This window comes from Ciconia boyciana, chromosome 14 (genome assembly GCF_034638445.1).
Source record: "Ciconia boyciana chromosome 14, ASM3463844v1, whole genome shotgun sequence".
In the NCBI taxonomy this organism is placed as follows: domain Eukaryota; kingdom Metazoa; phylum Chordata; class Aves; order Ciconiiformes; family Ciconiidae; genus Ciconia; species Ciconia boyciana.
The window spans coordinates 4,290,387-4,313,278 of record NC_132947.1 but is presented as its reverse complement, the minus strand read 5'-3'; the positions used below and the strand labels follow the sequence as shown (position 1 = coordinate 4,313,278).

The window sequence follows — 22,892 nt, the reverse complement described above, 5'->3', positions numbered from 1 at the left end:
TATAAGAAGGTCCTATTATCATTGTGCATTACAGACATTATTTTTAACAAAATACAGCCATGCCAACACAGTTAACAGGCATAATATTGGCAGCACATGCAAGATACAGGGAAACTATAATCAGGATATGTTTGAACTCGCTTGCTAGTCAGTGAGAAATAGAAACAACTACATTCCACTACTTCATAGTATTTCTTCTCTTCCTTTCTATATTTCTTATATTATGGAAGTCTGTAGATTTCCTCATCTATTTATATTCCTAGTTACTTTAGGCACTCCTGGGGTACACGTTTCAAGTACAAAGTAACCCAAAGAATGCCGCACTCAGTATGAAAAAGTTAACACAAATTGTTTTACAATGAAAAGATTGTCTGATTCGTCTCAGCCTGCCACCTTTCTCCTTTTTCTATCCACTCCCTTTTGCCCAACAGCCTAACACCCCAACTCCTCACTGAAGGAAACAGAACTACTCCTGCAGCAGTTATTTTTCAGTGACTCCAACTCCAAAAAGTATGACTGCTCAAGTCAAAAGGACCTGAACCCATGCTTTAAATTAAGTATGTGTTCAGGTAGTTTTGCCATCCTAAAGCCACTATAATCAAGGCCTAAGTTAGAATCCTTCTTGGGTAGCTAACACAAGCTAAAAATCATTAGTTTCTACAAAAGTTAAGCTTCCATTTAACACAAAGTAAAGTTTCCAGCCTCTAAGGCCATGAAAAAAACCTTGAACATGCAAATAGATTGTAGTCCATCCACCAGGGTCTGCAGATACATAGCACCAATGTTCTTCTGGGTACCCTTTGCTTCTAGAAAGCACCAACAGTAAGTTTAAACCAACTGTTAGTACTGTTCAGAACTCTGGAACATTCAATTTTTAGAAGAGCCCCATCAGTTTCACAGTTGGGAAACAGCGCATCCTGTAGTCTACACAGAAATGGCACATGAGACACCCTCCAGAAAGAAAGCGATGAAGTCTAGTCTCATCCCCCTTCATCAGCTACTCGCAAATCCAACTGAGTTTTGTGAAAGTAATAAAGAAGTTTTATTATCAGATACAAAGCAAAACAAATCCATGATAGCAGTTCTACTGCAGCTGCACAACTGCATTACCACTAATGAGAATACTGGTCATGATCACAGAAGTAAAAAAATTACATAAAGACAACCTATCCTGTCTGCTATCTTCAAACAGGACTGAGTGTCACAGAATCTTGTTTATTCAGGGAAAAAAAAGCTAGTCTTTAGGACCAAGCTAGCAAATTTTCAGAAGTACTAACATTCGCTCAGAAGGTAAAAGAAAAGAGGGAGATGGGGGGAAGCAAAGGTTTCTAGATTTCAGTTTCACCTAAGGTAGTAGAGAAAACTGTCCAGACCTACCAGCTTTATATTGTTCTTACTGTATACCTACAGCACTCTCTCCAATCTGCTCCTTTCTTTAAGCAGGCACCTTAAAAGCTTATTATGAGATGCGGGTACATAAAAACAAAGCAGAAGAGAGTAACAACATAAAGCATCTGCAAGAACAGAAACCAAATCTTTGAACCCTCAAGTTGACAATACTACTAAAGTAAGCATAAGCTCATAGAGGTTGGTTTTGAAATTGTAATACAGCGTTGCTGGAGAAGATAGTATTTTGAAAAGTTATTTTAAAGTACACGAGTTTTGTCATTTTACAAGATGATTCTACTATGCGTCAGGGATGACCTCTAAATACTTTACGAACTCCTACATTGCAAAAGATAATCTCAGTTACACTTTTCTGGAGACTTTTCTGCGCATCTGTAACAGCAGAACACTGACTTAATGCTTTAACAAACTCACCAATTTTCCTACCTCTTACCATATTACTGTGCACAACACATTTCATACTGTTGTTTGAAGTACTCCAAAACAACTTCATACAATTTATTTTCAGTCACAGTTTCAAAAGATGTTGCATATTTAAAGTAGCATTGTATAAAGAGAAACTTGTGTTCCCGCCCCCTAGAAAATTATCTGACAGTATTTGCATGTCTTTGCTAAGAAGCTATAAATAAGGTTATTTTTGGACCTTCATTACCCAGATCTGTCCAGCTGGACCACAAAGTTCCAAACACAGGCTCCTGAAGAAAAGCCTAAGCACAATAGTCCTCTTCCTCAAAGATGTCAGTAGTGGAAAACCATTATTAATGCACAGATGCTCTGAATAGTCCAGTTTCTTTGAGAAGCAACATACCAGAATCCAGCAAGGTCACAACAACTACGGCCCATTAGCTCTTCAAACGTCTCTAATTTGGTCAGTCGATGTTTGTTGCACAATCGCCTTGATGCAATACAAAGCATTATTCTAAAAGTAATATATTTTAAAGAGCGTTGATGGAGCTTATTTTCCACATGCTGTTTAAGAGAACATTTGAAACCTTTAAAGGTTTCTAATTTTCAAGTCCCAGGTTAATAACACTTACTGACATCTTATATTCTGCTTTCCATACATGTGAAACTGTAACTGTGTTTTGGAGAGCTAGAAACAGTAACTCAGGGTAAGAAAATAACTATAAAACACATGATGCTTATTGGTCAAACCTTCCATAAGAATTTTCTTTCTAAGTGTTTGTAAATCTTGGTGTAAAAAGCGACACGTGCAGTGTATGATCTCAAGCTACTTCATGCACTAAGTCTCACAAACTCTTATTAGCACACACTGCTAACTTTTAAAAACATGAACTTGTGCATGCAGATTTGATGCATCCAGTAGATGCACAGCATACAAGCACTGCAGTTGCAGCTTCATACTACCAAACCACCTTTAAAAATCTGGACGATGACGCTGTAATTTGAAATACAATTTCAAAAGCATAGTCATCTATTCTCCTTTCACTATGAATGTATATGCACTCTACTACAGAGTGAAGCAGTTGCATGTGGCTAGATTTTCAGAGGTGCTTAGCCCTTGCACCTGTGAGATGTTTGTAAGAGCTCAACATCCATCAGTTAAGTGTTCTGTAACAAATGCTTTATGCAAAACATTTTCAAAGTTGGCTACTTTCGCAAGGTATAAAAATGTAAACCAAAGCAATTAAAAAAAATCTGTTCCACTAAAAAAAACCACCTTTCCAACATTAAGTCTGTCCCATCATGCAAGAACCCAATTTCCAATTTCTTTGTATTCAGTCATGTATACTTGCTTATTTTAAGAGTCATGCTATTCTTTTGAAGTTATAAATAATTTTTCAAGTGTAGGACAGACAAGAAAAGTGCTTAATAAAAAACCTCAAGTGTTTAGAACCTATATTGTTTTACTTCAATCTATCGAGACCTCCAAAGGAGCAATTTATGGTCCAATTATGCTTAAGGACTGGCAATGCTGCTTCTAAGAGTAACACATTTCAGTATGCTATGGCAGTTTGAAAACATCAGCTACCCGGAAAAAAGGTCCCACTGGACTCAACAGTAGTATTTTTCCCATAATCAGGTTTATAATGCAGTACTAGTGAAAACGTAGGTATACATGGCAATAAACTGTAAACCTGAAAAATCCTTTGATACACTGTGGCAATAAATAAATAAATAAGGCTTTTCCAGCCTATCAATTTACAAGCTTCAAATTAAGCACTGGGATTTCAAGGTCTGAGTTTTACTGCTATTTTTTAAATTAGCAACATGTGTCATTCAAATTACTCATATAGGGAATAATCTTCTATACAAAAAAATGAGGAATATTGATGCCAGTTAGAACTCAGATACACAGAGTGTTTGACAGACTTCATCAAACTACATGGCATCACATACCATAAATAGTATATTACACAAAAAGAAGGTGCGTAGTAACACTGTGTGGTTTCTGATCTACCTTATGTGACAGGTGCATTGCTTTAAGGTTGGCTAAGAGCTTCAATAGATGTAGTTTTACTAAGACCAATTGAAATAGACGATACACAACCACCACTGATTTCATGTGGTACTAGTAGTAAAATTTAATTAGTTGCTCTTTGTATACTGCCCTGAAAAACAGTGAATAGTAAGAATACAGCTATTACTAGCTATTATTAAAAAGACAGGAAACTGTAGATTCACACAAGTATTTTCAGTTAAAAATGAAACTGGATACAAGTACAAGCCTGGTTCAAAATAATAGCAAATACATAACCTTAAATCTCCAAATCTAGGATATTTAAGGAGGGACAAAACAGTTCTCAGAAAATAAATGCTTCTCATCCTGTTTTTCACTCATCCACTTAGTTCAGGACTAGATTCCTTGTCCAGAGATGCTCAGCACTAAGCACGAGACTAGCTACTACAAAAGCTGCAACCCTAGACACAACAGGGTGAGGTAAGGACATAGGAAGAGTGCCTTTTGTATCAGAACTCCAGTGACTAAAATGATCATCATAAGCTTAAAATCCGTGAGTTTTTAAGTCAGACTTTGAAGGTATTTAAAGCAAAATGATAGTTTTCTTGTGTTGTATCTGCTGCTTCTCTATTCATGAGTGCTCTGTGGTACTGGGGGCACGCAGGGACAGAGAGGGAACTGAACAGCACATGAAGGTTATACGAACTACTGACAAAACCACCTTAAAAGTCAAAATGTCTTACGTTAAAATGAAATAGCAACATTTCATTTGATAATATTCCATTGTCACGCTTTGGCAGCTTCATCTACACTCACATTGTAACAAAGATACCAGGCAGAATTATTTTCAAATTATTACTGCTGAAAAGACTTTTTGGTCACCCGAAATCATATGCTAAGGAGTGGAATGCTACTATTTACTACTCAAAACCAGACGATTCTCATTGTTAAATGTAACGCTTTTTCCACAATACACAATTGAACAGCAAGAAATCTTATTTAGATACCTTCCTTCCTGCAAGAAATACACTTCCAAAATAAAACCCCTCAATCCTCTTACTTACCTGGTGGTAACTGAAAATTCTGAATGTTAGTTGGATTCTGAGGTGGCTGAGGCAAACGAGGTGCTAAAACTGTAGGAGTCAAAGTTGCTCTGATTCCACTCGTAGTTGCTGTTGGAGTCCTTGGCAGACTTTGTGCCACTGTATTGGCAGTGCCTTTAGCCATTCCTGTAGGGGTGCCAGGAGCTGCAGGAGGTATCCCACCAGGATTGGGAGCAACATTGGAGAGCCCAGCTTGCATAGTTTGCCCAATAATCATGTTACCCCCTGTAGTACTGGGCTGGCCACCAGTAGCCAGCGTCTGCTGTTGGGATACTGCCTGGACTATAGTTTTAGGAGACTCAGATTTGATGACCTGTGTGGCGGGAGCTGCTGGCACAGTGGAACCAGACTGGCTGTTCACAAGCGACGTCTGGAGGGAAACTCCAGATCCCACAGTGGCTGTAGCAACAGCAGGAAAACTCCCCACACTGATGGTCGAATTGATCACAGTATTGCTCCCATTTTGAGTGGCTGCACCAGCTGCAGCTACTGTGGGTCCTGCTGTGTGAATCGGTGGCCTCACAAGCGTTACCGTAGGCGCCCCAGTTCCAATGCTTGGTGGTGGCTGCGAGGAGATAACTGTGGGCGAGGAGGAAGATGCAGAGGACACAGCAGTATTAAGGAAAGAAGTCTGGATGACAGTGTTGGAAGCTGATGGCAAAACAGCATTAACAGTATTTCCTTTCCCCACAGATCCAGGTCCATTGTTAACGAGAGGGGCAACAGCAGGTGCAGAAGCGGGGTTAGCAGTCACAGGAGTCCCAGAGAAAGCAGCACTTCCCGTGTGGTGAGAGTTCATCACCACGTTACTCCCATTCAAAGTTTGCACTGTTGTGGTCCCAATCTTGCCATTCCTGGTGGACAAGGCGGTTGCCATGGTGCTGATAACCACCGATTTGCCCTGACTGAGGGTCCCTGGAGCAGCAGTGACTTCGGATCCTCCTGCTGCTGCAGTGGTGGTGCTGGTGCTCGTTGTGGTGGCTCCATCCAGAGCTGAAGTCTGGGACCTGGTGTTATGATTAATAACACCCCCTTGCACTCCTCCTGCTCCTGCAAAACAACAACAAGGTTAAACAGAGAGAATGAGCAAGAAGAGAAGTCCAGCAAAGGCAGAACGTTCTCCCTCATCACCAAGTCTTCTCCATCTCCCAGGCTGCCTGCAGCCAAGAAAACAGGACAGAGTACAAATTGAAGATGGCTTTGAAGACATTATCTTGAAGCCTCCAATTTCCCACCCAAGACTGACAGATGCAATATTAATTGTAACACCCCTGTTTTCAACCCTACAGTAAGACAAAATAGGGAAAACAGATTTGATATGAACCAAGGGAAGGGAGAAGGAAGATCATCTTAGACCTCCTCCCCATTCTAGAGCCTGACATCCCATTTAGCAACAGGACTGCAACTGCAAGGAGGGAAAAATGGCAATAGAAGGCATGTTAATAAGACATATTCCCTACGCCCAGCACACGTTACCCTCTAATCCTTTCATCTCCTACAGAGTAAGTCTGTTAGATCTGGAGGCTCAATAACAGCAAAATATGAAAAAGTGAAAGGAAAGAAAAACATCAGCCTGGCAAGATAAGAAGTACTGCAAGGCCTGGAGTAGGTTACCAGAAGACCCCTCCACTTTGTTATGGAATTTGCTCTTCTGGATCTGAAGTTCCCACAGACAGAGATAGTTAAAAATAAATAAATAAAAAGCAAAGCTGGTTTTGAGAAGGGACAAGATGATGTAGCTTCTTGTCCTGAATAATCCTCATGCCCCTTGATGAGGCCTGGTGTTATCACAAGTACAATCACACACAGTCCAGGTCCTGGCCCTAAGGAGACAGAAATGGGAAAAGAATAGTGACAGATAGATACTGAGATGCATGTTATAAGGGTTAAGGAGATCCTCCTAGAAAAGCATCATTAATCATGACAGAAGGCCTGTAATATCTTCTTACACTTCAGCAACAAGAAAGAAAGAAAAAAAAGGGGGGGGGAGGGGAGGAATTGCAGAGAGATTCTGGGGAGACATTTTTTTTTAATTCCCCTGAAGAACAGCTTCCCTCCATTCTCATATAGTGAGACCTTAGTCCCAGCCCCCACACTATCCCCCTACAATCTTCACAACACGAAGTGGGGGAATATCCCCAGGTAGCTACGGAGGGTGGGTGGGTGGGAGAAGACATTGTACAAGGTGGGGTGTTGTGGCCTGAATTCCCCCCCTTCCTGGGACCTGGTGTTGTGACAACACCCCCTTGAGGGCAGAGGAGGAATGAGAGGTGTTGAATGCCCCCTCCAAGCCCCTGGAACAAGGGAGGGGGTGGGGGAGGAATATCCAGGCAGGCAGATATGGGGGGGAAGCATTTTGAGGGACTTCCTCCCCTTGAAATCCCCCCTCGCTTCCTCCTCTACAGGAAATAGGTGTCATGATTAATAACACCCCCTTGCACTTCAGCAACAGAGAAGGGGGAGGGGAAGGAGCATTTACACAGACAGCTAAGGCGGCATTATCAAGAGGGAATCCCCCCCATAACCTCCACCCCTGGAAAGGGAAGGGGAGCAGTCACAGACGGCATGGGAGGCACAGCCATTACCAAGGGGGTGGGCTCTGCCTCCCTCAGCCCCCGAGATTAAGAGAGCCCTTTTACACTCCAGCAACAAGGGCAGGAAAAGAAGAGGGGACCGGCAGAGTCACGGACAGGCACTGCCGGCTCATTCTGCGGGGAGGCTGCCCCCACACATGATAAAACACCCTCTAGTAAGCAGAAGCGAGGAGGGAAAATAAAGGGGAGGGAGCAGAGGCGCGGATACACACCGAGGGGGCATGATGAGGGGAGGCTCTCCCCCATATGATCGATACCACCCTTTGCACTCCCGCTCCTGCCACAACGAGAAGGAGGAGAGAGGGAAAAGGGGGGAAAGCAGTGAGGGAAGGAGGCAGCCGGAGCTGGGGAGTGGGGGGAGGGGAGGGCCCCTCTCCCTCAGAGCCCCCCACCCCTGCCCATGTTACCTGCTTTTGTGATCTCTGGGGCACTCAGTCCCATCTTGCTGCTGCTGCTGCTCTCTGTTTGGGCATTAGCATTGCCTCCTACTACTACTCCTCCAGGGCTAGGGCTAGGGCTGCTGCTGCTACTGCTGCTGCTCACAACATGGTTCCCCAGCAGCCCCCCAGCGGCCCTCAGGGGCTCCTGCGCCTTGTGGTGCTGGTGGTGGTGGCCGGAGGCCGCCAGCTGGGACTCCAGGGAGCCCACCAGGTCGCTCACCACCTTCTCATCCACCTCCGTGTTCAGGAAAACCTCATCCAGCAGATCCGAGCCCGCCGCCATCTTTTTTTTGGAGGGTTCCTGTGAGCTGCTCCCTCCTCCCCCCCCTCCCCTTTCACTCCTCCCTCCCTCCCCCCACCCCACACACACACTCGGCCCCCCCGACTGCGCAGGCGCGCGCGCCCAGCCTCACATCACCGGCCGGAGAGGGATTCCGCCCGCCGCTGATTGGCCGACGGCCGCCTATAAAAGGCAGGGCAAATGGCTGCGAGGGCTTAGTTAGGAGTCGGGCGGCAGCGGCCCAGCACGGCGGCCGGGGGTGGGCGAGGGGAGCGGGCGGCGGGCCGCGGCCGTAGGCGCGGGCGAGGCCGAGCCCGAGCGGGCAGCCGGCGGCGCCGCGGGGGCGGCCGCGGCTCTTTGTCTGCCTCGGCCCAAAATGGCTGCATGTTTCCCTGCTGCTCCCTGCGTCCGGGTCTCCCCCGCCGGCGCGAGTCTGAAGGGCGCCCCGCACCTGTGCCAGCTGCGTGTAACTGATCCACCGGCGGCGCGGGGGGGGGGGGCTGGGGGGCGGCCGGGCGGCCGGGCCCCACGCCCAGCCCCGGGCGGGGGCAGCGGGCGAGGAGGAGCGCGCCGGCGCCCGCGCCTCCCTCCGCCGCTGGCAGAGGCGGGCTGCCCCGGCGCGTTGCCCGCCCAGGCGGCCGGGGGCTGCAGCCCCTCGGTGCGGCCGCGGCGCGTAGCAGCCCCGCCGTCCGGGTCGCGGGGGCGGGCGCCGCCGCCGCCGTGTGCCAGGCGCGGCTCCCGCAGGCTTCCCTCCGCGGCCTGAGCAGCCTGACTCAGCACGCCGGGCCCGCGGCGGAGGGACGGGGGCGAGCCCCGGGAAAGCGCGCCCGAGGAGGGAGGGCGGCTGCGATTTCGGCGCTGGGAAGGGGAAAAGGAAGAGGGGAGGGAGAAAAAGAGAGGGAGATCACGATTTTAAACGCTCCACTCGCAGCTCCGAGCCCGGCACCGCGAGGCGGGGGCCCTGCCGCGCTGGGGACGATCCCCGCGTGTGTGTCAGCCCGCGCTACACCCCCGCTGCCGCTTAACCCTTGGGAGGGAGAGCCGTGCAGCTGCGAAACGGCGCTTGGCGGGGAGCCGGCGCGCCCGGCGCCGGCTCGAGGGCTGCTGCCAGCCGCAGCCAGGTCCCCGGCGCGCCGGGCTTCGGCTCGGAGCCCCGGAGGCGTCTGGAGGGGTGCGGTGGTGCTCAGCCGGGCGCTGGCTGCAGGTGGACACGTCTTGCTGAGCGCCGGCCTTACAGTAGGGAGCTGCACTTTGACCTTATTGTGCAACCATCATAAAGGAAGTAAATATAGTTAAAGTAAAAATACAACCTGCCTTTTAATAAAGGCTCTCTTTTGCCAGGCACCGTTTCCCCAAAAAACTGAACTATCGGAACAATATTAACCGCAAGATAAATCGTAGCATGTGGTAAGTTTTAAGGGGTATCGAGCTTAAAATAGCACCTCTTATTTCAGTGCTATAAAATAAGCCTTGCTCTTACGTATTGGGAATGGGTGGAATTAGAGACTGGAACTGTGTCGCAGTGGGACCGACTCAGCACCTGCTAATGGTTGACGATGCCCAGAACTGACTGGCTTGATAGCTGACTGAAGGCTGCGAAGGTGGAGACTTGGAAGAATAAGAGCTATGAGTTATCTAAGAGAAGGGATTGCTTTAAACAGGTCAGAGACAAAGTATTCTCTACTTAGGGTTGCCCAAACATGGGCGTCAACGCTTCCTGCATTACATATTTGTGGTGATCGCTTAACTTGTAGTACTGTAAGATGAATTAAATTGCTTTGCTCGCTAGTTGGCCCCATGAGCAATGGGAACAGTGCTGAAGTACTGTCCCATGCCTTACCCTGCCCCCAAATATGCAAACGTGTCTACAAGGGGGAAGCTGTTTGCCAAAAGCTTGCAGGGGAAACATAAAAACTGATAGGTATTTGTTCTTAACATAGAGGCCTCGAATAATAGGGTGAGTAAATATCTTTAAATCAAAAGTCTTAGAAATCCACAGTTTATGGTAAGGGATGTTAGTGTTCTAGTTTCTCATCTCCTCCTCTCGCCTGCAGTAGACTTTGGCTGCTGAGCAAAAATTACAAGGCTGAGCCTTTCCTAAGGCTCCAAGCACTTCACCAAGTGGCATCACTAGAAGGGACTGCCTAAGTCCTCTGAGAAGTTTTATATTAATCTTTTATTCTTGTTCTTAAATGTTTTGTACTCTGCAGCTTTTCTCAGTCATCATTCGAAACTCAAGGGAGAGAAAGAAAATGCCCTTTCCTTCTCTGTGACTTTTAACTTCCATTTTATCAATTTTTGCCAAATGACAGTGCTGCAAAGTAGCTGAAATTTTCCAGACATCATTGCAGGTCATGTTGCCCGTTTCTTACAAGGCAGGAATGCTGCTTCAAGCAGGGTAGTCCCAACCAGTTTGCTGCTGCCACAGTTGAGCACATTGCTAGTTTTAGCTATGATGAAATTCTATAAGCAACATACCAAAGAACTATCTAGAATAGAAGTCTGGTCACATTCCCTGAACGGTGGAAGAGTTAATCTACATCAGCTGCTCAAATGATTTATTAAGGGTAAAAAAGCTAGACTTAAGCTAAAACAGCCCGAAGGTGCAGAGCGGCTGCAAGTCTGTCTCTGACGGCAGCTAACCAGGAGTACAGCCCAATGCTGGGCCGCGGTGCCCACGGAGTGATGGGGAAGGGTGATAGGAGAGATGGATGAAATTATCAAGTGGCAGTAGTAGTCAGCATAAAGGGTCAGAGCAGCCTGTATTCTTCTACTGCTCGCATTCTAGGACAGCTTGAATGTGGTTTACAGTTGCATACAAAACTAGAAATAAAAACCTAGAAATCTTCATGTCCTTGTTCTAACACTCTCTTTAGTGTACCATATGGCATATCTACCATATTAGGTAAACAACTTTACAAAATTACAAGAGCAACTGAGATTCATTACAACTTGTGCATTATAAGCGTGTAGGATTCATTACTGAATAATTTATCTTTTCATACTCTCTGCCTCTAGTTCGACATTGGAAGTAACTTTCCAGACTGGATTCTTCAGGACCGGGATTCCAGCTCCTCCTTACTGTACTGCTCACCTATTTTAAATGGTATAAAAGAGCAACTTGCATAAGAATTCTAGTAGTGGATTACTGGTAATTATCGGTGTTGGTGTAGAAACAGTCAGACTCAGTATAATGCTATGTATTTCACCCATCAGCAATTACATCAAAAGATCTTGAACATTACAGGCACATATGGATTCTCTCTAGTGTTAGAGTAGAAGCTAGCAGGAGCTATACAGGAAAAATGGAGGATTGTCAGTTCCTTTAACCTGCTCCTTTTAGTATACTATTATTTAAAATACTTATTTTTTTCCCCTAGAACTAGCCTATGTTGATCATAGCACAGAGACTGTGTCTCAAGATACAAGTGGTAATGCAATTCTCTTTCTGTTTGTTTTCTAAAAATGTATTTAGCCTAGAATTCATTACCGGAGCATCTGACAGGTGGCAGCAGTATGGATTATGGTGATAAGGGACATATCAGAGAAGCCTACAGTGGTTTGTGAGAAGGAGAGTTGCTTTTGGTTGTCTGTACACAGCTCCTATGAGTCTTAACTGACCAGTCAGAATACTGAAGTCCCATCAATAAATAGATTTAAAATTGATAGTGATAGTTTTGACTGGTGATTGTTTGCTCTCCTTTCCTGCCCCTTTCTCTGCTCCTTACCCAGCCACTGATCACTTAAAATGCTGAAAGTTGGGTTTTAACCCGAAATACCTTGATTCCACAAGTTCAGGCAAACAAGATGACAGAATCCACACAAATTTTGGTTTTATTCAGAAAGCTTCACTGTCCGTGTAGCCAGTACCCCACCCTACCTTCCTGCCTTGTACCCCATTTCCAATTTTTTTTGAGGAGTACAAGAGCTCAGTGGACAATTTGATAAGCAGAGAGTGTCAGGAGGAGACAAATGAATGGAGCCCTGGTTGAAGATGATGCAGTCCTATGCAGAAGCTCCCAGTTGGTAAACTTGAAAGTCTGTGCTGATTCTTCTGCAAATGGCTGTCAGTCTACACTAACAAGTGTTCAGCAAAACCAGCAAGACTTCATATGCATCTGGAATACAAATGTTTGACAATCTGTAGGAAAAATATTCCTGTCTTAAGTATTTTACTTTGAATTTAGGGGCAAATGCAGTCTTACTACAGACATGCACATGGAGATAAATAAAACTACTATAGTGCCTCTTTGCAGTCTGTGCACTTCACTGTCTTCTCCTTGGAATCTCAAAATACTGTTGAAGTCTTGGTCTTAAAATCATCCCATGTACTTCAGCTGTCCTTAGGTGAATCCCTGAAGAAGTGTAATGGTCCTAATAGTCAGGGATTAATATTCAAAATTAAGTATGGAAAATGTCTTACTCCTTGGATTGTAAAATAAAAAGAGATGAAGAGGAGATTTGGAAAGCAACTGTACAGTCCCTTTTTATTTTATGATAAGCATACCTACCTACACTCCTATTTCCACTTAAGGACAGTGTCTGTCCTGATGCGTACTAGACTGTTTCTGCTAGCTGCAGAAGTACCAAACCTTTGACTGCAATTCAGTGTTCCAGACAGGACACCTAGCACAGTGCTGCTATGGAAGAGGTATGGCAAAACTACCCACTTATTTAAGTGTTTATATTTGCATAACAGTTACTGGAACTCCAGAAGTGGAGCAGAAAAACAACTCTTCTTTTCATAAAATATATTTAATTATAGTCAGATATGATTGAATAAATATATTATGTGACAGCTTAAGGGATATCCTCTTTCTAAAAACAAGGTATTTAACAATACCTAGTGGGGGTAATACATATTAATTGGGGAATACATAGAAAATATCTGTTAGACTACTTATGAGCTTGATTTTCAAAAAGAGAAGTTAGCTGAGCACACAACTGCCTTGGCAATCTTCTCTAGTTTTTATGAGACAGACAGAAGACTGTGTCACTAATACACGCTACATGCAATTCACATGGGAGTTATTTAAGTATGGCTGTACTGAGCCATACCAAAGTCCATGCAACTCAACATCCTGTGCCCAAAAGAAGATGCCCAGAGCATAAATATACTGTGGGATAAAGGATTATTGTTTAAAGGCCTTTGAGGCTTTACAGTATAAAAGAGCTGTGGAATTCTGTCTTTCCTTCCCAACTGCTCTTAATCTAACTCATCATGCTTGTTACTGCCTGCCAAGATAGGAAGTATCAATATCCAGACTCATCTGTAAGGGAAGAGCTAGGGAGCTTTACTAAGAAAAAGGAGCACTTGTATAAGAAGATGGACGTTTCCAACTACACGCCCCAGCAGCTAGCAGATTTTTTTTTAAGCAAATCTTCTGAATGGAGATTACTAGCAAATGTCCAGAATTATGTCTGTGGAAAAGACAAGAAGGTATGTCAACAAAGATTTGTGTTTTATCAGTTCTGAAAAATTTCTTGTGCAAGTCTACATGATTAATGGGGAAAAAATATTATTAAAAGATTAGTGGTCCTTCTGGTCACTAGAGCTAGCTTCAATAATTTCACATATTTTGAATTTAGCAAATTATTAGAACTGACTGGGCAAAATGAAAATGCTTTCCTCTCTAAGCAAATTAAAGTAACTTTTGGAAAATTGAATCACTGTTTCCAAGTGATACTCTGACAGAATATGTCAAGAAAATGTGCCTACTGATGGGTCTCATTACTGGAAATCCAATTTGGACATTTTACAGTCAGGATCTGTTAGAATATGTTTGAAATATTTCTTTTTAGCGAGAGGTGACTTTGGCAGGTTTTGCTTCAATTGTTCTGGGATTCTTTGTGAGCAAAGTATTACCCTGCCAGGGATGTTTTATCAACAATATACCCTCAGATAACCTAAATGGTATACTAATACAACGGATATTCCAATTCTGGACTCTTTTGCGCGCTCTTGATTCAGAGCTGTTCTTGTTCTTCCCTGAGCTTTCCAGCATCAATCAATATCTAACATTCTCTCTACCAGTCCTCACTGTTTACTTTTTGAGCAGTGCAGATCACTGGTCCTCTTCCTCCTTTACTCCTCTTCTAGATTCCAATTTTCCACCTCCCAGCAATTTAAAAAACAATGGACAAATCGGTCCGTTGCCTCCAGACACAAGCTTGGTAGCCTGCTACAGTCAGAAGGTAGCTTCTGGTTGCCTCCAGACACAAGCTTGGTAGCCTGCTATGGTCAGAAGGTAGCTTCTGTTCTGCTTACAGCTCTGTCCAGTTTCATTTGTGACACACAGTAATGGTCACTTGGGTCACTCTTAAGAGGTATAGTTAGGATGACTGAACTTGAGATGTAAAGGCCACAGAAAATTTCCTTGTCTATGTCAATATACTAACTGTTCTTTTGTCACTGATTAGGCTGTATGTGCTGCTGTGCACTGCTTCCTCATCTCTCTAACAACCTGTATATCAGATGAAGCCAAGAGCCAGAGGAGATGGGAACCTAGACGGTGTGATGCTGTTACACTCTCCATTCTGTGCATCAAGAACAGAGCAGCATGCACTCTTAGAACTGGAACTCCTTAAAGAACTGAACACTGCTTGATTTTTTCCAGTCAATACCATGATACAGCATTCTTAGATCATTGCCTTTTTACCCCATCAAAAAGAGTTTTTACTGGACATTTGTTTAACAATTGACCAGTTACGGCAATCGGTGTTATCCTCTTTCTTTATACGCTTCCCTCCACTCGCTCACCTTCAAAAATACATAAATAAAAATCAATGAAAGAACTGAAGATAAATCTTCATCTTGTTTGTTCTTGGTCAGTGCCAAGAACAGGTACAGTTAATGCCATGTCAGTCATGAAACAGCAGTTGCTGTAGATGAAAACATTGTCCTATGGAATTTCATAGGCATTTGCTTTATCACAATGCCTAGAGACCATAAGTTACAGGAACAGAGCCGGACACATTCCTTGTCCCTGTGTCCCTATCTAAATCATTCAATAGCCCCATGGCACCCCTCTTTTAAAACAGAGGAGTTATTTAAAAAGAGGATTGTATGTGTGCCTGAATGTACACATTTTAGCTCAACACTAAGAAATGTCAAATGAAACTAACAGGCCGAAAAGTTGGTAAAACTTTCAGCATATGTACAATACGTAGGTCAAAATCCAGATTCTTGTAGATTTGAACTGGAAGAATAATCACATATGCAAGCATTTCTGAAAGTCGTCTTCAGATGACAAAAATGGCTAAATCATTTTCCCTACTCCATCTCTAGTTCATAGTCTGCCAAATGCTCTTACCAAGCCGTATGGGATGATAGGATTTCTCAGAGCAACCTGACTAATCTTAGTGACATTATAAAGACAACAGACACAAAAGACACTGAACTGGAAAGCCAATGTCGACAGAAGAAACATCATCATTTAAAGAAAAAAAATGAAATAAATCTAGTAAAGGAGGTTTGTTTTGGTTAAAATGAAATGAGATTGTATCTAAACATTTTGTGGATTTGGAATGCAAGAAGTATGTAAGCAAGATTTTGCCAAGTTTTTTTTTTAATGACTTCTCTGTAATAACTGATTAAAATAAATCATGCTGTAGCTTCTTTATTGAGCTGCCTCAGACTTAAGGAAAACACAGCACAAAAGGCTATTATACAAGGGTTTTTTCTGAATTCTCCAGCAGTCTAAAATAGTTAGGGATATGATTCCAGACTATAGGTTACTTTCTTACACTACCTAGAATATATTCTCACTATCAGAGACGGAGTTCAAGGACTTGCCCCTATTCCTTTAATGAGCTTTTGCTCATTTTTCAAACTCCAGACAAATCCAATAACTCAATTAAATATGGGATGTGTTCCCACAGTTGACAGGAGAAACTAGTACATGTTTTGAAGCAAGTCAGACAAATATTTTATCTCTCAAAGTACAAGATGGGGAAAACTTCCAACCCAAAGGAAATGACACACCCAGATGGAGGGCCAAGTTTTTTATGTTAAGTTGTTCCTTATTGTCAGTTTTGTCTGTATGGGGTTACTTTCAATACTCTTCCATTACCACAACCTTGCCGTCACTGTTACTTAATTTTCTAGCTAGGACAGTAAACCCATCCATCTGTGTAAACTAACCATTTATTAACGACCAGACAAAATGGCAGGCAACAAATATAACATCTTGTTTAGGAAAGATGATTAGTTAGGGAAGCAATAGACAATTTGTATGTTCTTGTGTAAGAAAGTCAGATTGGTTTTATGAAACTAGAAAACTTGGTTCTCTTAATTATTTTCAGCAGAGCAAAAGAGGGAGCTAGTTTTGCTGCTCTGTACAGTTTAGTGGGCCAGTAAGTTTACTCATTCATTACTATTCCTTGACATGAAGCCATCTAAGTAGACTTGTATGACTGGGCAGCCTGAAGCCATCCCTGCTACACCATCATCCCCAGCAAGAACCCATCAAACGTAACATCCTTGCGACTTTAAAAGCTATGTGAAGTTGCATACTGGTACACGTGTTGGTATGATCATACAACATGCTAGCTCTTACCCCTGTACTATTACCAGCACTCCACTCCACTGACTCAAAGAGAAAAAAAAAGTCTGTGCAGGGTCAAGTTGCCCCCTTCCTAAAGCTTTCCTGTCATTAAAAGAGATTCACAGAAAACAGAACCCTTAAACCTTCTCTTGCCATTTGACTGCTTTTAGGTGTTCTAAATTCAAACTTTTTCATTCAGAAGGATCATCTCTCCTACAGGAGCCACACCATCCTCTTTTATATCTGGGTGGAGTAGTGAGCCACCTGCATCACACAGAGACTGAATCACTAACTCTTGCCCTGTAAAGACCAGAGTGCGTTATTATCCTATTATAGCTCAGATAGTTATTTGAAAAGATTTCAGTACTATGTCACTTTGGGCTTCCAGTTCATTATCTTGCAGATGCAAATATCATATTTCTTTCAGTTTAGAATGAAAGCAGATATGTTTTTTTCTCACAACCTCACCCTCAACTCTACTTGGGGTTCTTTCTGCTTCATCAACAACAATTAAGATTCTTCAGACCAGTTTATGCTCTGAATTATACTTGCACAAACCTTTTGCCTTCAAAACATCTTACTAACAACTGTATGTCCCAGAGAGCCTTTAGAAGTTTGTCACAGGTGATGTCATGGGCAGAGTAAATGCTGAGGATGCTGCTGAGTAAAATGCAGAGTCCAAGATGAAGCTGTGAGGCTCTCTGGAAAAAATTAAGCATGTTAATATGAATTAAGTGAGAAAATTGAAATGCCAAATCTCAAATGTTGTTATTATTAAGGTTACTTTACAGAACAAAAATGTGGTTTAAAAGTGCACTAGCTAATAAAACCCTTGTCATACATCAAGTAATAGAGAAATGAGGTATGAAGTACCTCATTTGCAAAAGCTTTGGAACAGTAAATGTCAGAATTTTCAACTGTATGTGGAAAGTGTGTACACAAATACTACAACAGTAAGGAGAAGTGTGAGTTAGAACGGACCAGCCAGAGAGATGCTGCTGTCTTATGTGAAGATTGATTTAGTTTAGCTTCTAAAATGTGAAGGAGGTTAAATGCCAGTTTATTGTCATACAAAAATAAATTACTTTCTGAAACTGCACTAAAATCCTATTGCTATGAGTTACCTTACCATTCTTGGTGTCTTTAACCTAAACCTGAATTAAAACCTAAAATCCTATTGCTATGAGTTACCGTACCATTCTTGGTGTCTTTAACCTAAACCTGAATTAAAACCTATAAACTTTAAACTCCAAAGCCTGTTTAGTCTTATTTTAAAAAGTAAAATAACAAACATAAATGAAGAAGAACACCCTAGCAGATGAAACAATGACTAGTAATTCACATCCTCAAAGACATTTCTGAAACATGCCTTTTAAAAACAGTCTAAGAACGATTCAAGCTATGAAAACCGCAGCAGATGTTATGCAGGGAAAGAACAGCATACTGCCGAGTCTAGGTAAAATGATATGTTACCTAGCTGAACAGAAAGAAGCAGAATCTACTTGTCATTTGTAAAACAGGTAAGGAGAGGGAGATTCATTTCTTTGGCTCAAGAACAGAGTCCACTATAGAGAATGAATGCAAATGAGGTCTCTGAACTAAAACATCTAATAAAGGAGCTCTTTCCTCTATGTTCTCAGCCCAATGATGGATGCTGTCCTATGATTTGATTTGCACTAGCAAGAACTGGGCAGCAGGGTCTTGGTTCAACCCCATTCAGGCCTCAGTGCCAATGAAATAGTGCTCAATACTGATAGCCTGAATGCGTTCAATAATTTGTAGAGAGAGAAGGAAGTACAGAGAGAGAAGGAGGCGCTCTTGAAGAAACACTGCTATCGAGCCTCCTGGAATTTTGGCCAAACCCAATTAGTAAAGATAGATTTCTGTACAGGGAATGGTGAAGTTTGCTAGTCTGCAACATCCAGGGGTCTGAAGAATGCAGTGAATACAACTTGTACTCTCCAAAACGTATGATTTTGTTCTGAAAAGACTGTCGACAGCGCGATGTATCAGGCTGTACTCCCATCTGCTCCTTAGTCTCTCCACTGAGACTACTGTCAAGTGTACCAAGTAGGGCAGTTGTGATAGTCTAGCTGTAACTTGGGCTCTTTTCAGCCTACAAGTGGATTTAGATCATTGGTTATCACTGCAGCTCTTGAACGTCTTGGAAAGTTGGGCATGAAGCTAAATACACAGATTCTTATTCTCCCAGTTAATGCATAAACCTGAAACCCTACAAAATCTTTATTTGCAGACTAATCCTCTGCAGCATTTCATCCCTCAAAGACAATTTTTTTGCCTCCTTTCTCCATTTATTATCTATTTGCCTTTCAGCCTGCTCTTCACTCCACCTTTTGCTCACTTCATGCCTGAAAAAACTTTATGAAATCCCACTTTCATCCTATCCCCTCACATCAGTGCCTCTGTGAGGATACACACAGGCTTGCAGTTCACTTCAGCGCAACACTACCCAAGAAAACGGAGCCTATGCAGCAAAAAAAAAAAAACAGTCAGAGATTTTTCCTAATGGAACTTTGTATTTTAGGCTATGTTCAGTGCTCCCCACTGTCCTAGATAGACAACTATCTCTCTTTATGCCCTAATTATTTCTAAACTTAGGTCTGAATCCTCTTATTTGAATGGGAGAGAGATGCCTAAACACCTTTTTTAGAATCTAGGTCTGGCTTGTAAGACTTCATCCTCCAATTTTTGAGACCAACCTGGAAACTTCAGCATCGTCAACCTTTTTTGTATCACATACATTATCCATTTACCTGTCTTCATGAAAGGATCTCTTAAAATCCAGCTTCCACATCCATGAATAAATCACCACCTAGTTAGCCAGGATAACTTAATCTTGCCAATAGTGATTCAGAAAGCCTCAGTATAAAAGGTATTTGCACTTCTCTAACTGCTCCAACCCCCATGCTTCAACGATGAAATGAATCGCAACAGCAGACAGGATTTTGGGTTGTGTTCTTGGTCTTATGTCTAGTACTGAGTGTGGGTTTTTAGTGTCATTTTCACAGCTTGTAAAGTAGACACTGTAGTGTGGTGATGTGATTGTGAAAAAAGTCTGGAATAGCAGTTTGTGTCCATTCTAATAAAAGATGTTATGCATGTCCAAGATATTTCAGTTTTATCAAAATAAGAAAATGTATGTTCCCTCCGTACTCTGTTGCATCAAAAGTGTCCCAATGACTTCTAACCTCTATAAATTCAGGTAATCAAACACAACTTTTATAAGTAGGCCCTGCAGATTCACGAGGTACAAACAGCAAAGACTGGGCAAGTCAGAATGGCACTGTTGGCTTATCCCATAAATTTAAGTGGATATGTTGAACCTATCTTTAAAAACTGAAGAGTTTAGAAGTCAGACTGGTAATTTGAATCCCCACATGGTAATGTGAATCTTCCACATGGAAGTGCTACACAAACAGAAAAATTCTACAGCATTTTTTTGTAATTTTACCATTGTTTTTTCACAAATACAAAAAGAAATTATCATTTTGTGTTATAGCAAAGAACTGTCTTTCCCTACAGAAAATGATTGATTTATCAGGGAAAAGAGTAAACTGACTACAGTATGAAAACTGGTATTGAATGCATACATGGAACAAGAAAATAAAGATACACTATTTTAATGTGAGTGTATTTATAATAAAGCTGGTTAAAAAGCATAGATTAAGAGCCTGTCAAATCTAGTAGGTAATTCAAAATGCTACTTTTTTAATCCCTATAGGTAAAGCTTAATCTCAGATGCTGACACCATACCTTATAAAGACTGTGTATCTGTACAAAATTATAAGTTTGTTTTCAGCCAAACTCACGCGAACATTTCCCCCTCTTATTTTTGTATTTCATACAATTAGAGCATTGAAATAAACAGCAATGCCCAAATTGTGGTCTTGCTTTGACATTCACAAACCGTGTGGGTCTGGATAAGAAGTTTAAGCTCTCTGCCATCGCATCCTTATTGGTAAAATATATTTTGTCTTGACTGTGCAATGCACTTGGACTACTGAGAAATGCAGTGGAATAATGCAGATTTATGCCAGTTCCACTAAGTACACAGCCGAGGTACTAATTAAGAGAGCCAATCCCACACAAGCCTAAAACTATGACATTTTATAAAATATTTCATTTAAATCCAGGAGTTAAACTGACTTTAAATTTGATATATGGGGGTGGAATGAAAGATGTCAAAATTGAAATGCCTGAGGCACAGACTCAAAACTGAGAAAGAGAGAAAGGCGAGAGAGGACAGAACAGTATTACATGTATTGCAATCTCTGTATTTATTTCTGGAATAAAAAAGAAAACAACACCTATTGTTTTGATGGATTTTTTTTCAGAAGAGATACCCCTTGTCCTGAGATGCAAGACAAACTAATGTAATGAAGCACTATTTCCTACATACATCGTATCTCTTAGACTGTGGGAAATGGAGAAACTAATTGTATGAAGCACACATTATCTAAATAAAAGTAACCAAGTTTTCATTTTTTTCCTACTTACTCATGTTTCTATTTTTAATTTCCTTACTCCATTCTCCTTACCTCTGTCTTCCCTTTATTCTAGTTTCCTTCAGTTGACTTTACATGTTTTTTTTCTTTTATTCTACTTTCTCTGCTTTTCTTTATTTAGAATAAAAACACATAGATGGATCATTTTTTTTCCTTCTCATCTTTCCTGCATCTTTTCAATTTCTCCATCTTTTTCTAGTCCCTCCTTCATTCCTGGGCTCTTTTCTACTACCCATTCCCCGTACCACTACAGAATCATGTTCTGTACTTGATGACCTTACCCTCCTTCCCTGCAGCTACCACTTTGTTCTTTGAAACTGCTGGTATGTTTCTTCTATAACTTTTCTTCCTCTAGGGCTCAGGTTCTTCCCTTCCTTTGTATCATTTGTTTTGTTTGCCACACCCAAATTCAAATCTCTGTTCCACTTTCACCTCCTCCATTTTCCATGCTAGTCTCTTTTCTCTCCTCTTCTTTGCCACCAACTGCAAACACATCCCACTGTCCCCAGGTGCAAGAGGTGATGCTTCAGCAGCCAGTGCCTGTCTCACTTCTTCCAGCAGTTGGAGCTTATTACAGATGTCTTTCCAACAGCTGCCCTCTGTCATTAACTCTGCTGGATGTCAGTTCAGCCCACATTGCCATGGACATGGCCATCAGCCACCACCTAAGTGCACTCTCACCATCATACACGCCACAAATTTTCATCATTGCTGTAAGTCACAGGTTTCTCTTTTAACTGCTATGAAATGTCATTAGATATATCAGCTGTGACCATCCCAAACGCCACTAGTCGCATTCCAGCTGCCATGGGAGTCTCCGTAGTTCTAGCAACATAGGTTTTCCTGTAAATGAACTAGCTATGTGGTTACATACTCTGACTGTACCGACCTCCAGTCTCCAAAGACCACAGTTACCGGCAGTCCAAAATGCTGTTCTGTGAAAGCTGCGTCTGCTGCTATCATGAGGTGCAACTCTGCTAGGTTTCTTCCTAGTACCATGATGAACTGCAATCGGCTTCTTCGCATGAAGCCAAATATTCTCTCTTCATATGAGGGATGCCCAGGATTGCACACTTGTCATGAATTTACACAGTGAAAGATGCACTTTCATTCCCCCTTTCAACACTTAATGGATGAAGAACTGTATTTTTTAGCAGAATAAATAACACTAACATGGCATTTAAAATGTCAGGTGTCATATTTCTTCTTGCCGATCACTTGTTATCTCTGACTGTTGTCAAACAGAAGATACTGAGGAAATTCATTACACTTGGAGTATCCTCCAGAGGCAGGTCGATTTATGGCCATGATGATTATAACTAAAATTCTATATCTTTGCATATCTCTCCTCACCAGTGTAAAGAGTTTATGCCACTTTGGTGTACTCTCCTTCCACGTTAATTAGTCTTCCTGCGGGATCCACATTGCTGTATGGGTACATGTTCGTTGCTTTCTCTTTCCTGGTATTTAAAAAATAGTGGAAGGATAAAACAATCATAATACCTTTTGCTGAATACAGAACAAAATACTGGAACTAGAGGTGCTTATGAATCAGTGACGTTTTGGTGGGCATA

The 22,892-nt window shown here is 42.3% G+C and overlaps 1 protein-coding gene and 1 long non-coding RNA gene across 5 annotated transcripts in view; one reads left to right on the top strand and one right to left on the bottom strand.

Moving 5' to 3' along the window:
• Window positions 1-8,265, bottom strand: part of TAF4 (TATA-box binding protein associated factor 4) — a 37,492-nt gene extending 29,227 nt beyond the window's left edge. For 2 of the 3 annotated variants that reach the window (XR_012045154.1, XM_072879327.1), the window contains exons 1-2: window positions 7,934-8,265; window positions 4,894-5,982 (exon numbers count right to left, since the gene is read on the bottom strand). Coding sequence is in view for 2 of the 3 variants with exons in the window: in XM_072879327.1 (XP_072735428.1) it covers window positions 4,894-5,982; window positions 7,934-8,249 (1,405 nt within the window). In the remaining variant the exon portion in view is untranslated. The remainder of the gene's footprint in view (window positions 1-4,893; window positions 5,983-7,933) is intronic. The other variant, XM_072879328.1, reaches the window with a different exon arrangement.
• A 266-nt stretch (window positions 8,266-8,531) lies between these two features.
• LOC140659475 (uncharacterized) lies at window positions 8,532-16,238 on the top strand. 2 transcript variants are annotated; one of them, XR_012045144.1, is made up of 4 exons: window positions 8,532-8,712; window positions 9,588-9,653; window positions 11,265-11,352; window positions 14,667-16,238. It is a non-coding gene; the product is annotated as an uncharacterized lncRNA (long non-coding RNA). The 2 variants fall into 2 exon arrangements; XR_012045145.1 differs by lacking the exon at window positions 14,667-16,238 and adding an exon at window positions 11,722-12,131.
• The last annotated feature ends 6,654 nt before the right edge of the window (window positions 16,239-22,892 follow it).